General features: G+C 31.8%; 2 protein-coding genes across 6 annotated transcripts in view; one reads left to right on the forward strand and one right to left on the reverse strand.

The window, feature by feature from the left end:
• The window catches only part of LOC136974311 (AP-5 complex subunit beta-1-like), an 81,052-nt gene that overhangs the window by 39,016 nt on the left and 24,433 nt on the right, over positions 1–17,603 (forward strand). For all 5 annotated transcript variants that reach the window (XM_067269157.1, XM_067269159.1, XM_067269158.1 and 2 more), the window contains 6 exons: positions 1,214–1,288; positions 1,364–1,507; positions 1,602–1,722; positions 1,784–1,937; positions 2,022–2,111; positions 4,418–4,559. In XM_067269157.1, the coding sequence (XP_067125258.1) occupies positions 1,214–1,288; positions 1,364–1,507; positions 1,602–1,722; positions 1,784–1,937; positions 2,022–2,111; positions 4,418–4,559 (726 nt within the window). The remainder of the gene's footprint in view (positions 1–1,213; positions 1,289–1,363; positions 1,508–1,601; positions 1,723–1,783; positions 1,938–2,021; positions 2,112–4,417; positions 4,560–17,603) is intronic.
• On the reverse strand, positions 11,677–14,866 carry LOC136974331 (uncharacterized). The gene is made up of 2 exons (XM_067269185.1): positions 12,798–14,866; positions 11,677–12,742 (listed from the first exon to the last, which is right to left on the reverse strand). The coding sequence occupies exons 1-2, from the start codon at positions 14,864–14,866 to the stop codon at positions 11,677–11,679; spliced, it is 3,135 nt and encodes a 1,044-aa protein (XP_067125286.1).

Raw genomic sequence — 17,603 nt, forward strand, 5'->3', positions numbered from 1 at the left:
GTACAGTACAAAGATTTGGGAACTGTATCTTTACCAATATTTTTCGTTTGACATATGATATTCTTGGAACATATTGTTTTATTGTTTTGTTTGTAAGAATTTTTATAAATACAGATTTATACATCATATTTTCAAGAAAATATAGAAAATATGAGTCATATTGTTTAAATTTTAGAATAGTTTAAACAAGTTTAGTATTATATTGATCATTTGCTTATACAGGTATATTTACATGTAAAAATGATAAATGTATATAGCTCTAAATTCTTATTTCATTAATAAGTAATCTTATTTACTCAACTAGGAAAAAATAAAATAACCAAACTACATTAAATTATCAAAGTATGAATTTTTTGAAAATCATTTACATTGAAAACATCAGTTAGGCTTAGCGTTCATGAATAAAAATAGCTCATTTTCTTTAAGATTTAATATGTGAACATCAATCTATTGTAATTCAAGTTTAACTTACTTTATTGATTTAATATTAATCCATGGAAATAGTTTACAAGTAATAATTTTTTTAACATCTGAATCCAACTACAGCTAATCCGATCACAAACGAAATCTCGTTCAAGTCTATCTTGTTCTAACGTGTTTCTAACGGACCCGAGGAATGACGTCACCAAAAGTTTCGGCTTCAGGGTTACGGCCTGTATCATCTAGACGGCCTTGGTACAACTCCCTCTTACCTCCCCAGGATCTCACAATATTTATCTGTAATAGATTTTCAAAGACTAAGATGTCAAATGAAAAACTTTTTTGAATAACTTCATTAAGATAATATAATAGTAGTAATTAAAAAAAACAATGTAACTAAAAATGAAAAAATGGTTTTTGAAAACATTTTAAATGATGCAGATGCAAATTTTATAAAATAAGCTAATGAGTCTTTTGTAATTATACAATAATATAACAAATATTTACTGTTATTATCTATTATTTTCAAATTATCTATAATTAATTATTGATTGAAATATAATAAACAGTGAAATACTTCAATAAAATTTCAATTTTAACACTTAATGATGAGATTCAATAATAAAGAATCTCTTTGTTAATTTTATTACTAAAATAAGTCAGATTTTCTTATGATTGGATTTTTTATCTTTTAATCTTTAACATTAGGTTATTGTACATATAAATGTTATACAACTATAATTAGATATTTGATATATATTTATAAATATATAACTTTATTTAAAATTTTTAGACATTTAAAACCTGGGTACCACGATTAATGTATGTCAGTCATCCTGCACTTTTTCATTTGTGTTTTTATATGAATGTAAGTTTTATTATTCCTAGATTAGTTTTTATATTATGTAAATATATAATAATAATATTAATTAATTAATTCTAGAAAGAATTTGGAACCGATCTATTCACTTGTCAAGAAGAACAAAATTTATTAAATCAATTAATATTATGTAGTCATCATCCAGCATTAACTACAACACACAGACTTTTGTACATGGATTGGATTGAAGCATGTCTTGATAAAAAAGTAAAATTATTAAACTTTTAATATTAAAATCATATAAGAAAATGTTTAGAAAATTAATTTAGAATTTAATTCAAATCATATTTTTATTCTTCAGGTACATAAGTCTCGATGGAATATGCCATCTGAGCAGCTATTGTTATTTATACCAAATTCATTTGATGGACCAGATACTCAAGAGAAAAAACTAAAATTATTAGCAACATTTACACTAAATAGTAAGTATTATTTAAAATCTTTTGTTTTATTATTGTAAAACTATTGTAAAATATATTTCAGATCAAAATTATGATCTATTGATGAAGGCTCTTCAGAACTTAAAAAAATACATCATTGTTAATCAAAGTATTCGTGGATCAAGTTCATTATTTAGGACCTTGTTTTGTTACTTTATTTTGCATAATAATAAAATGATGAAAGATGAAATTCAAAGGTAAATTATTATCTTAGAAATAATTAAAAAATACTAATATTTTTTAATGTTTTTTCTCATAGAAAGTGTGAATTAAAATTTCAGATTTATATTGGATTTAGTACGAGATTATCCTCATTTTTGTAATTGTGTTTTGGACTATTTTCAGTGCATAAGACATTATTACCCAAATAGGTAATCTTATTTTGTGAAATATTCTAAAGAAGAACTTTTAGTGTAAAGAAAAATTTTATTTATTAGAGAATGCATGTTTGTGTTTGTTTTAATTGATTTTTTGGTACCTATGGTGACTAAAATGGCGGCACTTCTGGTCGCCATTTTGAATGTGATTTGACTGTGTAGTAATCAAAATGCAGGTCCGCGATGTACTAAAAGTTACTATAAATCGAAATGGGCAATTTTTTTAATCTTAAAAATGTGGTTTTCAAATAAATTAGAAATTACTCACATTATTTCTACTTTTATTCCTTTTTTTGATGTTTTTTCCTGACTGAACTTGACTCTGTCTCATGCATTGACGAACTCCTTTTTTTTCTAGTTTTATTCACTTTCTCTGTTTTGGTAGCTGATTTTTTTCCTTTTACCATTTTTTTCCCCCCCTTTCTTCTTAATATTAGAAACAGGAGCGGCAGGCACAGTCTCCAGTTTTTTCCATTTTGGAATCTGGCCAGAACCCGGATAAATCATACCTAAATGCTTTATGAAAATTTGAAATCTTTCTCCTGGTGTTTTTGCTGGCCAATTCAATAACTTTTTATATTTAAGTAAAAAATAAAAGGAACTTGGCCTAATGTTATTTACATTTAATAAATAAAAATATAAATACAACTTTTTCACACAGGTAAACACCTTGCTTTAGTCCTTCTTTTTTGCCATTACACCATCAGCAATCCTTAAAATTCACAAAGTTACAGAGGCAAAAAAAGGACTAAAGCAAGGTGTTTACCTGTGTGAAAAAGTCGTATTTATATTTTTATTTATTAAATGTAAATAACACTGGCCATGTTCCTTTTATTTTTTACTTAAATGTAATATTATGATAGTGGCAAAGAACACCATAGGATGCTCTACCTGTTTTTATATTTTTACATTTTTTTGCAGAGGCAGTAGCTAAAAAGGAAGGTTGTCTCCGTAACTTTGTGAATTTTAAGGATTGCTGATGGTGTAACAGCAAAAAAGAAGGACTAAAGCAAGATGTTTATCTGTGTAAAAAAGTCGTATTTATATTTTTATTTATTAAACTTTTTATACATAAATGAATACAGGTACGAGTCCAAAAGATCCTCTGTATAATGTTTTGGCAGATTTTTTTTATTTTTTAGATAACCCCATAATTTTTCAAATTTCTATGTGTATGATCTCTTGTTCTTGGGTTAACAAAATTTTCAGAGTTATTGTGACTGTTCTGTGTTCAATTTCTATTCCTTCCAATTCGTTTATATGATTATATCCTTTCCATTCATCAATTAATATGAGACTTACAGATTTTATAAATTTAGATATCACCCAATTTAGCACGTTTTTGGATCTGTCATTTACTGGACAAACGAAACAAGTTTCATCTTGCCTATAAATTCCTCCTACTACTCATTTTGTACTTTTAAGTTTCTGCCCTTTTTCATATTTTTGTTTATGTATTATTGTCTCATCAATTTTAATGGTTTTATTCGGATTTCCAATTTTAAATGAGGTCATACTGTGCAAAGTGATAAGCATAACTAAACATATATGGTTGGACCAATCTACAGCAGCCCTTTTAGAAATACCTGCAGCGAGTGCAGAATTTGTCAAGGTGCCATTCCAAATACAGCAAGTGCCATATAAATGACAATATTGAAACCCAAGAAATATTACCACATTTCCTCTTAAAGGTTCCATCAAAAGCCGAAAAGTTACATTTGCAATTGTTACATGAATTTCTGTCAATTTGGAAGACTATTTTACTCCATTTTGAACATATATTGCACACATCCTCAATATGTGATCCTCTGCAAATTTAACATCACTGCTAATCCTTGGTCCAAACTTAAATTCGTATAATCTGATTCTAGTAGTTGGAAAAATTTCCAGGTGGTGCATCCAGACCAAAAAACGTCTGAATTAATATTGACATACAATTCATTATTAGCTTAATACTAATAACCAAACCTTTTACTTAAAAATGAATGTAATACTTAACAAAATATTACAAATAAAGTTCAAAAATATTACTTAAGTAATTCAGTAATTGCTAGTAAACTTCCAAAAAGCATACACTAGTTCAAGGACAAAACTTTGAAAGCCACGTCGTGCTTAAAAATTTGCATATTAACACATTGGCATTATTCACGGTCTGATTAAGAAATTTACATAAATCAAAACATGTTGTTAGCCAGCTCCCTCTATTAACTTTTTCATTAAACAACCTGATTCGAGATTACCGGAAGCACCACCATTTTAGTCACCATAGGTAATATTAACCAATTTTTTAATCTTTTTAGCATGTTTGTTCATGAGTTGATGACAGATTTAATAGAAGTGATAACAGAATTACCTTTGAAAACAATTCAAAAAAACTTTGAGTCATATTTATTAATATTGGAAAAAGTTTTATTAGAAAAATCTGAAATTTGTAAACCTCAGGTAAGATTCTTTTAAATATATATTGTATATTTATCAGTTTTAAAATTAGATCAGTCCTGCTACATTGAAATTATTTTGCACAAACCTGATGTTGAGTTTATTATTACATTTGCACATTATGTTATTACAATAATTGCTGTAATTTTATTAATTTAAATAATGTCAAATATTAATTACAACTAGTACCATATTTTATAAAAAGAAAAATTCTTAATTAAGTACCTTAAGTTTAAATTTCTCAATTAATAGAAATTATTTATTATTAAAGCAAAAATTAACAAAATTACTTTGGTAATAACATATACAGGGTCTCTACTTAAATGTTTCTTCAGGAGGTAGATTAAGGTCTTGCATATTAAGTAGTAATAACTTCAAAAAATTTATATGACATTCTTTAAGTAAGTTTTAAACCTCTGTTGTTTTGTGTTGAAGTCATTTATGATATATTATCAGTCAGTATTAGAATTGCCATCTCTATGGTTTTGACCTAGAGTAGCAATTACAAAGATGGGTCAAATTTGAATTTGAAATGTAGTGACTCCAAATTGCGAGTAAAATATTAAATTTAAGTAATTAGACAACTATCAAAAATACTTAACTTAAAAACTTTACTTCGTTGTTATTTTTCTGGTATATAATAAAAAGTTAAATAAACTCTATGCAAGTAAAACTCGGACATCACTTGACTTTGTCATATTGTAATAGAATTGAGATAGAGTTAGAAAGAAGGAAGCAATCCTTGCACCTAACAGTCTCAGACAGGTGAACTTTGTACTTGCCACCACAAAAGAGGCTATCCTTGTACCTGCTGGCCATGGTAGATGTAATCCTTACCTGCTGGGTATGGAGAGACAATCCTTGCAGTTGCTGACATAGAGAAGTGATCCCAGAACAAAGTAAATGATGGCAAACATATCAGTTACTTTGAAAATAGGCTTGAAAAACCAACAAATCACAAGAGTGTGTTTGTTTTTCAAGCCTATTTTCTGTTAGGTGCATGCAATGTAGAAAAATTACCACCTTTCTAACAATCCAGCAAATTATTTAATACTGTAAAAACGTTTTTGACCGTCTTTAACAGCCTTTGTCAGTTAAACATATAATAATAAAACAGAACATAAGGAAATTAAAATTATGAAAAATAATAAGTGCGCTTGCATAAAAAATACAATGCTAAGCACTTGGGGATTATCAAAATTAAATATTGACAAAGTGATAAAGATATATATAAATAAATAACATATGGCTCTGCATAAAAAAAAAAATTTGCAAAATTATAGATTTATCATCATAAAGCGATTTACATGCTGTAGACAAAGACTCAGCATCTCTATGATTAATACATGTTGTTTTTACTTGTGCTTTGTATATATCCAGTTTTTCAAGGTATTTGATAGTGTGTCTGCTAGCCGTTGGTCTAATAATGGAAACTTGGTCCCATAGAACATTAACATCATGTTGGTTAGCGTAAGATGCTAAAACTGTATTATTTAGGTTCTTGCTGATAGAGTAGTCTAATTCCAGTATAATTTATTACATGCAATGTAGTTTTTATTTTTGACCCATAAATTCCACTTTGTGCACTCAGTTGCATCAGGGAGCATGGACATGGTCACTTTGACCCCATTGTGAATAAAAAACAGTTATGAATCCTTATTACATTTTTGGATTCCTCATTGAAATTAAAATCAGCCCATCAAATTTTGAGAATGAACTCAATTCTATAAGCCCATATAAGACATGCTACCAATCTTGGGACATTGCCTGACTTTGTCAGGCAATTCATGCGATATTGCTTTATTGTGCATGCTCATGCTATGACCTTATATCTTGAAAGCATGGACTTCCTTTTTCATTACACTTATGGATTCCTCATCACAGTTAAATTGAAAATGGTAAAGTTTAATCAAAATTGATCAATCAAATTTTAAGATTAAATGTAATTTTGTAAGCCACAAAGAAGAAGCAAAGCCTCAAATATTAATGTAATTATAACAGAAACAAATATTTTGTTTAATGGGAAATCTGCTATCATTTATTTGATGATAATTTCCTGATATCCTTAATTAGTAGTCTTTAAGGCTTTCACAACTGCTTTAGGACTTTGATTTCACATTACGAAGTTGATTCGAAAATTAGAGTTCAAAATCTGACCAATTACAATACTTATCCTCTGTTCTATATAGAGATTGTAAATTTATGGGTATTATATTACTGGTAATTTGGTAATTATATTCGGAATTACCAGTTTATTGGTAATTTACCGATAAATTCATATTAACAAATGACTTAAAACAAAACTGAATTACTGACAAAATTATTGGACAACCATTTATTTTCAAGTTTTTTTTATCAGTTTAGACAAACAATTCTTGTAATAGCAGTTGTTATGACATAAGAAACATTGAAATAATGCTGATAATTAATTATGTTTTTCTTTATTTTAAAAGTAGGCTTTTATCAAACATAATACATGTAGGCTCTCATCGTCTAATCTAGATCTAATTTTTGTACAAATGGCAGCTGCATTATAAAAAGCTCTCTCGGAATCAATACTAGTTGGACGTACTGTCATTAGAGCATTGAAAACCTTTTTAAGATATGTTCCTTGTATTTTTTACTCTAAGAAATAACTCATTTCTTTTTCAGTTATATCTTGCACACTTTAAAACTTACTTATATTACTGTTATCAGTGTCTGTGCTCATTTTATGTTTAATGAATAAGTCCAATTTCTCTTTCATTGTTAAATTTCACTTTTCTATTGTGCACTTTGTTCTCGTATCGACCTGAGAAGTTGTTGGTATAGTAAGAAATGAACACCTCTTACCAGAATCTGAGTATGAACTAATTTTAGTGACATCTGCAGGTCATGATTTATTTTCATTTTCTGATAAGTGCTTGATTATTTCTACAATTCTATTCAAAATTATATTTTTGTTAACATTATTGGATATTTCGTGTAACTTATATTTATTCAATTTTCTGGGTTATTTTCCTATATTATACTCCAAAATCAAGACCCATTTTTGGAGTATAATTAGGGAATTCGATCCCAGCCCTTATTTCTAATCCTGGGATTTCGGGATTATATTTAGTCAATCTCGGGATTCCAGGATTATTTCAGTATTGAGGTTTAATAAAAAATAAGAAAATCTTACAGAAATCAGCTCTTTAATCAACATATCAAAATTTAGATAAAAATCAACGTATTTTACGGTATACATCTAGCTAATCTAATTACTCTAACTAATCAGTCTTAGAGTCAGACTAACCAGACTTAAAATCACTCAGTCTTCATGTTAAAGTTATTCTTTTTCAGGCATCAGTGAGATCTCTTTAAACTTACATAAATTGAAAAAATCTTTATGTAACAAACTATGCAAATAAACGTTGAAAATTAACAAAAATCTCTCTTAACATTGACTAAATAGACGACTTTCATATAACAGCCTAGAAAGTAGGTAGTAAAGTAAGTTTCTTAGCAAAAAGTATTTAAAAATAATATTAATCAGTCACATTTTTCTTAAATTTAAGAAAACTAATCTAATAGGAACATTCTAATTTGAATTGCGAAAATACGATCTGAGAAATAACAACACATCCAGTGTCTCATCACCAAGTCTGCTTGTTGCACATATAAATATGCTGATATAAGCTGTTGTGCATATATGCTCTGTCACACTATATACATGTGTATGACAGAGCTGTGGACTGTACATCAATGCTAGATAACATAAACACACCTGACACGTGTTATAATTTTGTTTAATCGACTACTGAGTGTATTCGATCCTTAGAAGCTCTAAATTTTAATATAGATGAGTTCTCGAGCATATTATTTATATTCATTATTCAATTTAAATTGGATGCAACAACCAGAAGCTGGTGGGAACGCTCACTTAAGGGTGATGATATTCCTCCATTGAATGCCTTATTAGAATTTTTGAAGGGTTGTGTTAGAACTCTACAGCCAACTAAAAGTGCTCTCGACTGCACCAGAAAATCTATTGGCGCCCGCGAAAATTCAAAAATATAAAAATGAAGTATATTACCAGGTAACCCAGTGAGAACTGCTTGCCTATCATTTTAGTTCAAAATACAAGAAGTTTTATATTAAAATGATAGGCAAGCAATTCTGTTAAGAGCACTGGCACTAAATGTTTTGCTTCATGCAGTCTATTTTGCAACTTTTTTAAAATGATGTCAATCCCGAAAATCTCAGGATCAGGAAAACTTAATCCCGAAAATTTTTGGACTAAAAAGTGGTTGGGATCCCAATTTTCGGAATTCCAGGATCAAATCCTCTAAGTATAATACAAGCAATCAAGTTATAAAAAGACTAGAATTCCTATAAAATTCCTTATAATAATCTTAAATTTTGAATGGAATGACCCATCACTACCTGCACTATTTTCTCGCAATGGTATGGGGGAGACAAAAAATAAATCTGCTTCCCATGGGTATTTCCCTTGGAAATTTTAGGAAAATAAATATTGAGTTAATTAAGAGGTTTTTTTAAACTTAAATACCAGTAAAAAGATTAATTACCAGTAAATTTACTGGGGCATAATTTTCCTAATTTACTGGTATACCAGTAAACCAGTTACAAGTAATGCAATCACTAGTTCTATAATAATAGCCTTGAAAGTAAAAAGATACAGAATTGTTAATATTTTAATTTTGTATAGTTCGATAAAGAATTGTTAATATTTTAATTTTGTATAGTTCGATAAAGAATTGTTAATATTTTAATTTTGTATAGTTCGATAAACATTAATGAGGAAAAAAGAATTAACAACAGAACTACTATAATTGAATATATGAATAAAATTAATTCTACATATTGTAGAATTAATTTTTTTATTCAAAAAATAGTTTTATTTAGTTTTTAATTTTACAGCATTATCCACAGTTGTCATCTTGGCAAGTGATATTTTTAATGTGAAATGAAAACAACTTAACATCAGATGTTGAATAATAGTCATTATACCTACTTACAACTGAATAAATTGTTCCAACTCTTAATTTTTCTATAAAATGTTCCATAATTTAAAACAGAAATAATAATAATAATAAGTGTATTACAAAATTAAAATAATGGATTAACAGAAAAGAAGGAAAAAATAACAGGCAAAACTGTATCAATTTATGTTTATTTTTTCTTGATTATTTTGCAACAGGTGTTTTGAGCAAAGATGTTTTATTGTCTGTAGTTCAAGGTATTGCAATAAATACATTGAAGCACAGGTTGGAAAATACACTCTTTTTGTAAGTGTTTCTTAGTTAGTTGATATCTAACTAAAATTCAGTTGAAAGGTTTTCAAACCTTATCATTGAAAATGATGTTGCTATAATTATTAATACTTCTGATTATAATTCAGTCAGGTAGGCATTGAACTGCAGAACAAATTGCAAAAGATTAGGAGTTTATCACATACTATACTAAGGAAAACACTCACTTGGAATGGTTTTCAAAATAGATAGTTTGATTCTTTTTGAATTGTCGGGAAGAAATCATGTGAACAAAAGTATTAATGTGCATTTTGTTGAAACCAAACAAAATTACAAATCTTTTCTGAACCAGTTTGTATTATTGATGAAAAGTAGGTCCCAGGTAAGTATATAAAATAAATAGTTAATACATATAACAAGAAAAATTCTAACATCAGTTTCAAAAGGTAATCTTTCTAAAATGACATAGAATGAGTCACAAGTGAAAAAGTGAATGAATTCACCAAGAATTGTATACTGGAATTATCTTATGTTTAATCAAATTATTAATTCATAACCCTTTACGTTATAAAGATTTTCCAAACATTTATAAATTAAACATCTATGTCTAGTAAGCAAAAAAGATAGTATCTTCCATCACAACAATGCAGATTTTTTATTGCAATATGAGATTTATCAAACAATAGAAAAGTTAGATTTAGAACTTTATTCTTCTGATTTTTACTCATTTATGTAACTAGAAATTTTTGAATGATGTCCTAATTCAGAATAGATAAAAGTGAATTTACAGGAAATCCTCATTAATTTGAATTCAGATAATTCAAATCCTGTTAGTTTGTAACTGTACTATTTGTCTCAGCTGGGGATAAGGAGATTTATATGTTAAGAATTTGTTCAAAATACAGCTACTTTGAAATTTGAAATGAAAATTTCATTCAAACTGTGATATGCATATATTAACTTGCATGCTTAAATTGAAGTTCATGTGCCTCCTTACTATAAGAGGATAAAAGACCACAAACGGGTCTAATCTGGTCAACATGGTTTTGCTTTTACATTTTTGGATATCACATTATCTTAATTTTTTCTCTTATCTCAAAATACAGCTGGGTTTCAGGGCTGCAAGATTGGCCTACAAGTAGCAGATTGAAATATGTGTAGGATTATGCTACTACATTTGGACATCTTACTGCTTTCGGACCACTTTAAAAATAATTTGGGCTACATTTTGATAATTCTGATTTACTTTTTATAAACCCTATTTGGCAACTTATGAGGTTCTCACCTGACATGTGCTATTTACCTCAGATTATTTATATTATTACTAGCTTACCCGTCGCACGTTGCTGCGATTTCAGAAGAAAGGAAATTTAAGCGAGCTCGTTATGATAAAATTCAATTTACATTTTATTATTTTTACTGAAACTTATTATTATTATTATTATTAATTTTCATCGGGAAAACATTTTAAAGTGTCGTTTCAATTCTATTTATTTATTGGAGTGCTTGTGGATACACGATATTTTTTGTTTTTCTGTCTGGTCGTACACGAATAAATCAGAAGGTTTTCCGATGCGTGAGCTGGCCACATACAGTTGTCCATGTGAGAAGCACGGATTTTTCAAATCTAGCCCACACACTTGCAACGATTGTCCCAAAAGCGATTCGCACCGGAAACTGCAAACGTTTGAATTCAAATGGCATATCTGTTGGGATCATTGGAATACATGGCAACAGTACATCTTTCCCCTTGAATTTCCCATTTAAAATTGTAGCTTCAATGACATTGTTCATCATCTTTTTCACCGAAAGTCTTGTACCGTTGCAAAGTCGTGGTGGATTGATGTTTCGAAGAAGAATGATAGGCACACCAATTTTCAATGTTAAAATGTGCAGTGGCATTCCTGCAAATCTAGTGAATTCAAGAATTCTGTTGGGTAATTGACAACTTCGTCTTGATTCATAACAGTGTTGATGGACTTATATGTTGTTGCTTCGCCTGGCATTCTGTTTTGAATGCTGAAGTTGATGTCATTGACATCATTGTTCTTAGCTGCTAATATAGCACGTGCACTGAGCCACTGATGATTTTTGTAATTCCGCGCGATATTTGGGAAAACCTTTTGAATCAATTTGTCTTTGGTTGATGTCATCTTACAAAAGTTTGTTGGCAATGTGATACATTGTGTAGATCTGTCTATTGCCATCTTCCCATTCCCAATATCCAGCAATTGTTTTGCGAAACGTTCGGCGGATACATCATTTTGTAGTTCAACACGCATATTGGTTTTCAAAGTCAATTTCTTTACATGTTGCCATAGAACTGATGATTTGAGACATGCATTAAGTTTATCGGCGGGTGTTGAACGTGGTATAACTGGCAGAGTTTGTCGAAAATCACCAGACAATAAAATGAGTGCTCCCCCGAAGAGCTGTCCATTTCCCCTCAAATCTTTCAGTGTACGATCAAGCGTTTCCAGTGCTTTTTTGTGAGCCATTGTGCATTCGTCCCATATGATAAGTTTACATGTTTGGAGAACTTTGCCCATTCCGGAATTTTTGGTGATATTGCATGTTGGCGTCTCAGTGGTTTGCAAATTCAATGGCAACTTCAGTGCTGAATGCGCTGTTCGACCACCATCCAATAGTGTTGCCGCAATTCCAGATGATGCAATTGCCAGTGCAATTTTATTCTGTGATCGAACGGTTGCCAAAATTAGTGAAATGAGAAAAGTTTTACCTGTACCTCCAGGCGCATCTATGAAGTACAATCCGCCCCTTTGATATGTAATTGCTTGCATTATTGTGTCATATACAACACGTTCTGAAACCAACTTTGGAAGATTCGTTTCAACAAATGTACCCAAATCATCGACATCGAAGTGTGTTTCACGTTGCAAATCACGATCATAAGCGTCATTTACAGATCGATTCGGTGCACATTCCCAACTGCCCCAATCCTTTGTTAGCGATTGCCAAACATTTATCCTCGATCGAAACCAACGCCTCATTATACATGTGTGGTGTAAATTGCATGTCCAGATTCTGATTCGTTGCTTGCAAACGATGTAGGATGTCTTCACTCATGCGATCTTTGTATTTTTCCCAAAGATCTTTCGGATTGGATGGGAAACACGTCATTATTATCGCAAATAACATGCGTATTTGTTGTGGTTGAGCAGTGTTCAATGCATCAGTGAGTGTTGTGTCCCAATGTGCATCGTTTTCAAGAAGATTTAATTCTTGGCAAGCCTCTCGATAGGTCGCACATACTTCACCATTTACTGTTCTCAGTTCTTGGAAGGATTTCGGTCCACGTACGTTAACTAACAGTAATTGCAAGTAAAAACATTCTTGATTGTTTGGATGAACTGTATACAGACGGCCTAACGTGTCGGACGAATATAAATTCGTATGTCCTTCAACTGGTTTGCCCTGTTTACGACATTGAAACTTTTTCGCTGATGCATTCCATGTGTAGTATTTTGGCACTTCTGAGTAAAGTAGCGTTTTTGCAAACAAATCATCCGTGCACAATGAGAAGAACGCAGTTAACATTGTTTTCGGTGGCGATAATGCTCTTGCATGTACATTCTCTGTTGTAAAATACACACGCTGTCCATTTTCAAGATGTACTGCCAAATGAACAACTGTTGGATGACGTTCATGAATTGGAAATGAGAAAATACGCCAAACTGCTTCATTGCTACTAATGTAGCGTCCCAATTCATATTGATCAATTTCATTGATTGGTGCAGATGCTTTTCCCACTCCAAAAATTGCCATATCACTTCCTTTGTTGACATATTTGCAAATGTATTTGATCGATTTCACTGAACTACAATATTCGACATTGATGTGTGCTTTGAAAGTCTTTGAGAGTAATGGCGAATACGGCACAACCCAACGATTATCGACTTCAATGTCATTGTTGCATACTTTTATAGTGATGAATTTGCCACCATCTTCAGTTGATCGTCGACGATATTGTGGATATCCATCATTTCCAGTGATAGTTTCAGCGTGTAAGTCTCGTGGATAGCGTTTCGTGCATTTTCCATCCTTCATGCACGGAGAATTGTTGTTGATCGCGCCGCATGGACCATGAATCATGTTGTTGGTAACGACTTCGAATAAGCCTGGATCAATGTTGAAATCTGGTATTTCTGCTGAGATGACTTCATCAATTTTGTCTGGTGTAATTTTGTCGATCAGCCAAATCAAAATGTGTGCATGCGGTAATCCTCTTTTCTGCCATTCAATGGAATACATCCAACAGCGTGTCTCTCCAAAAACATGATGTTTGACAATGAAATCCATCATAGATTTCAATTTTTGTTTGAACACATATGCAATGATGTCATGGCGATCTGAAGACGATTGTCCAGGCAACAGAAGATCTTTAATTTCTTTCCACGTAGGATTGCATGTGAATGTTGCGAATAAATCTGGACGGCCGTATGTGCGAACATAAGTCATTGCATCTTGTGCATATTCATGCATGTGCCGTGGGCTTCCTGTGAATGTAGCTGGCAGTATGACCATTTTTCCCAGTTTGTTGGGATTGCCATCAGTAGCAATTGCATCGCGTAAATGAACATATTCTTCAGAGCGCAGCTTGGTTTGATTCAGTCGAATGAAAAGAAGTCGTTCAGTCTCGATTTTTGCGTACATATCAACAACATATTGATGGAATAATTTCCGACATTTCAAAATGTGATTGTCTGTGTTCTCACGAATCATCAATTGATAAGAATAGTAATTCATGGCACTGACTTTCTTATTGGTCTCCCTATCTGTTTGTGGATTTCTCATTTTGATGTTGAAATGATATCCATCTTCTCCTTGCCAGAATAAAATTGGATATTGCAATGCATCGTATGAGCGATGAGTTTCGGAGACTCGCTGAACATTACCATCTCTGCGATGAAGAACTATATCACGCGAGTTAAATTCTTCGCCAACTATGATGATCGCCACTTCATTAATTGTTGGTGCATTGTATTGTCTTTCGTGTTGGCCGGCTGGTGTTTTGTCAGCTCTAATGACAACTACGTAATCATCAGTTGGCATTTGCTCGAGGGCCGTCCTGAACAGTCAAACTAATTCGTTATGTTCATCGAATAAATTTTGTAATGCAGCAACAATTTCTCGATTAGTGCTGGTATTGAATCGACAACGTTGATCAACTTGTTCATCAGTGGCTCCCATAAAATAAATTTGGAGAAATTTGTGATCTGCATCCGGTAGTGGTAGAAGTGATCCAGTACGATGATAAATTTGCCCTTGCACTTTGAACGTTGGCATGTAATTGCCACGTATGATTTCTGTTGCACCAAACGATGTCATTTGGAAACATGAATTGTACTTGCGTATGTTTGCCAAGAAATATTTCGACTGGCTTGTGTCACCTGATACCAACGTTGATAATGGTTCGGGTGGTAAATGCAATTCTGGCAATTTCACTTTTCCACCTGCGCAGCACATTCCTGTAGTTTCATTTTTGAATTTCAAAGCATGGCAAAATTTGCATAATTTGTCCATTTTTTCAATAACGACACTTCGATGAAGACTGTAATCATAATCAGCATTGTAATGAAACGCAGCAAGATTCAAATCAGCGTGCAGTGTCCATCTGGATCGAACATTGCATTCTCGATTCGTTCTTAGTCTTGCTCCCCGTTGGTCAATTGTTTCCTTCAAGCGGGCTTGAGCAGTGTGTACTCGATTGGTTTCCAATCTTGATTCTCATTGCTCATTCGTTTGAGAAGAACGGGCTTGAGCAGTGTGTACTCGATTGGTTTCCAATCTCGATTCTCGTTGCTCGTTCGTTTGAGAAGAACGGAATTGAGCAGTGCGTACTCGAACGGCTTCTAATCTTGCTTTCTGTTCCTCGTCTGTTTCTGAAGCTCGTAATGCCTTTTTCTTTCGTGCTTGAGATGTAGATCGACCAATCGATTGACATTTGGGGGGCATAACTGTCGGTGATGCTTGCAAATTTGCTGAGAAAAAATGGGAAAAATCAGTATTCGAAAGAATTATTCAATTTTGAATTTATTCAAAGAATTATTCAAATTTTTAAATCGATTCAACTCACTGTTAAATGTCTCTCTGTCTCTCTCTCACTACTTCTCACTACTTTTCACTACTGCTTCTGGTCTACTCTCTTGTCTGACTTTTTCTTTCTGATCCTGAGACTTCTTGAGTCTTGTCTCTGACTTTCTATCTGACTCTTTGATCGGGTTGGCGCTCCCTTTTTAAACACTTCCAGCATGAGAAAGTTTGTCATCAGACGATGATTTATATGGTAGTGTCATCATCGGGTGATGATTTATTGGCGGTTTCGTCATCGTAGCTGAGATGATTGTTTTATTTTGTTGTTTGATAATGACATCTAACTTTTGTAGAGTCATCATCTTGTTGATGTGACTCATCTTTGTTTTGTGACAGCTCTCATCAATGTTCATTGATTGCTTTGACTAAGTTCTTCGTTTAATGTGTAAACATTGTAGAAGTGACACTCGGTGCCATGGAAGGAGGGTACGATGTTTCCCACTTTTATATTTTTAATCCTTTACAAATTAATTTAATTACTTAATTGCTCCTTTCTGTTTTCCTTGGCATGTTGTCAGTTTTCTGATAGTTGGATAATAAACTGTTTCTACTCTAATTCGTCTCTCTAAACCATTTTAAGTTGATATTAAAATTTGGAAATGGGAGTACCTAGATCGGTAAAATAGGCAAATTTCCTCATACAACTTCGGTTGTTGTTTAAGATACAGTTAAAGTTTAACAAAGGTCAAGTTAATACATAATTAGCAAAAATAAAGTGATTAAGACAAAAATTATTACAAATAACAGTTCACAAATATGTATATAAAGATATTTTTGGAAGGAGGGAAATGGTGGCCTTCACATATGCCAGAAACCTTTGTGGGAGTGTATTAAACAACTTCCCAAAGTTTCATGGCAATCGGATAAATGGTGTAGTAATGCATGAAGGACAGACAGCCAGACAGACACATTCGTTTTAATATATATAGATAACACTTTTCCATGGGGGAATTTCAAAAAATCCCTTCTTAGTGTACAGTACATTCTCTTGGCGTACCCTATTAAAACACAATCAAACATGCATCTAAAATAGTATAATAAAAGTCGAGTTCTTCACAGTAAGCCTTAATCCTGTCCCTCTCTCTCACAAGGGAATATCGAAAAATCCCTTTTTAGTGTATATTCTGTTGACGTAACCTATTAAAACGCAATCAAAAACGCAAAAAACCGCATGTAAAATAGTATAATAGAAGCAGAGTTCTTCACGGTAAGCCTTAATTCCATCCATCTCCCCCCAGTAGGGGGAATTTCGACATGTATATTATATAAAAACACGTGCGTATTCGAATGCAACGTTGTGTCAAAATTTCAAAGGAATCAGTAGGAACAAACAAACGTTATATTTTATTTATATAGATAGATAGAAAATGATCTGCTTTAGTCCATTCTCACAGAAAAGCATAATGCCTCACAGAAAAGCAAACTTAAGTCGTCAGAAGTTAGCGCCATCTGTTGGACATGAAAGCCTTAATCCATATATAAATATATTTTTGAAAGGGGGGAAATGGTGGTCTTCACATATGCCACAAACCTTCACAGGAGTGTATTAAACAACTTCCCGAAGTTTCATGGCATTCGGACAAATGGTGTGGTAATGCATGAAGGACAGACACACAGACATACATTTGTTTTTATATATATAGATTAATAATTAGTTATTAGCATTAATTTCATTAATGCTAATCATTAATTAATA

Source organism: Centruroides vittatus, unplaced genomic scaffold, assembly GCF_030686945.1.
Source record: "Centruroides vittatus isolate TY-2023 unplaced genomic scaffold, ASM3068694v2 contig_347, whole genome shotgun sequence".
Taxonomy (NCBI): Eukaryota; Metazoa; Arthropoda; class Arachnida; order Scorpiones; family Buthidae; genus Centruroides; species Centruroides vittatus.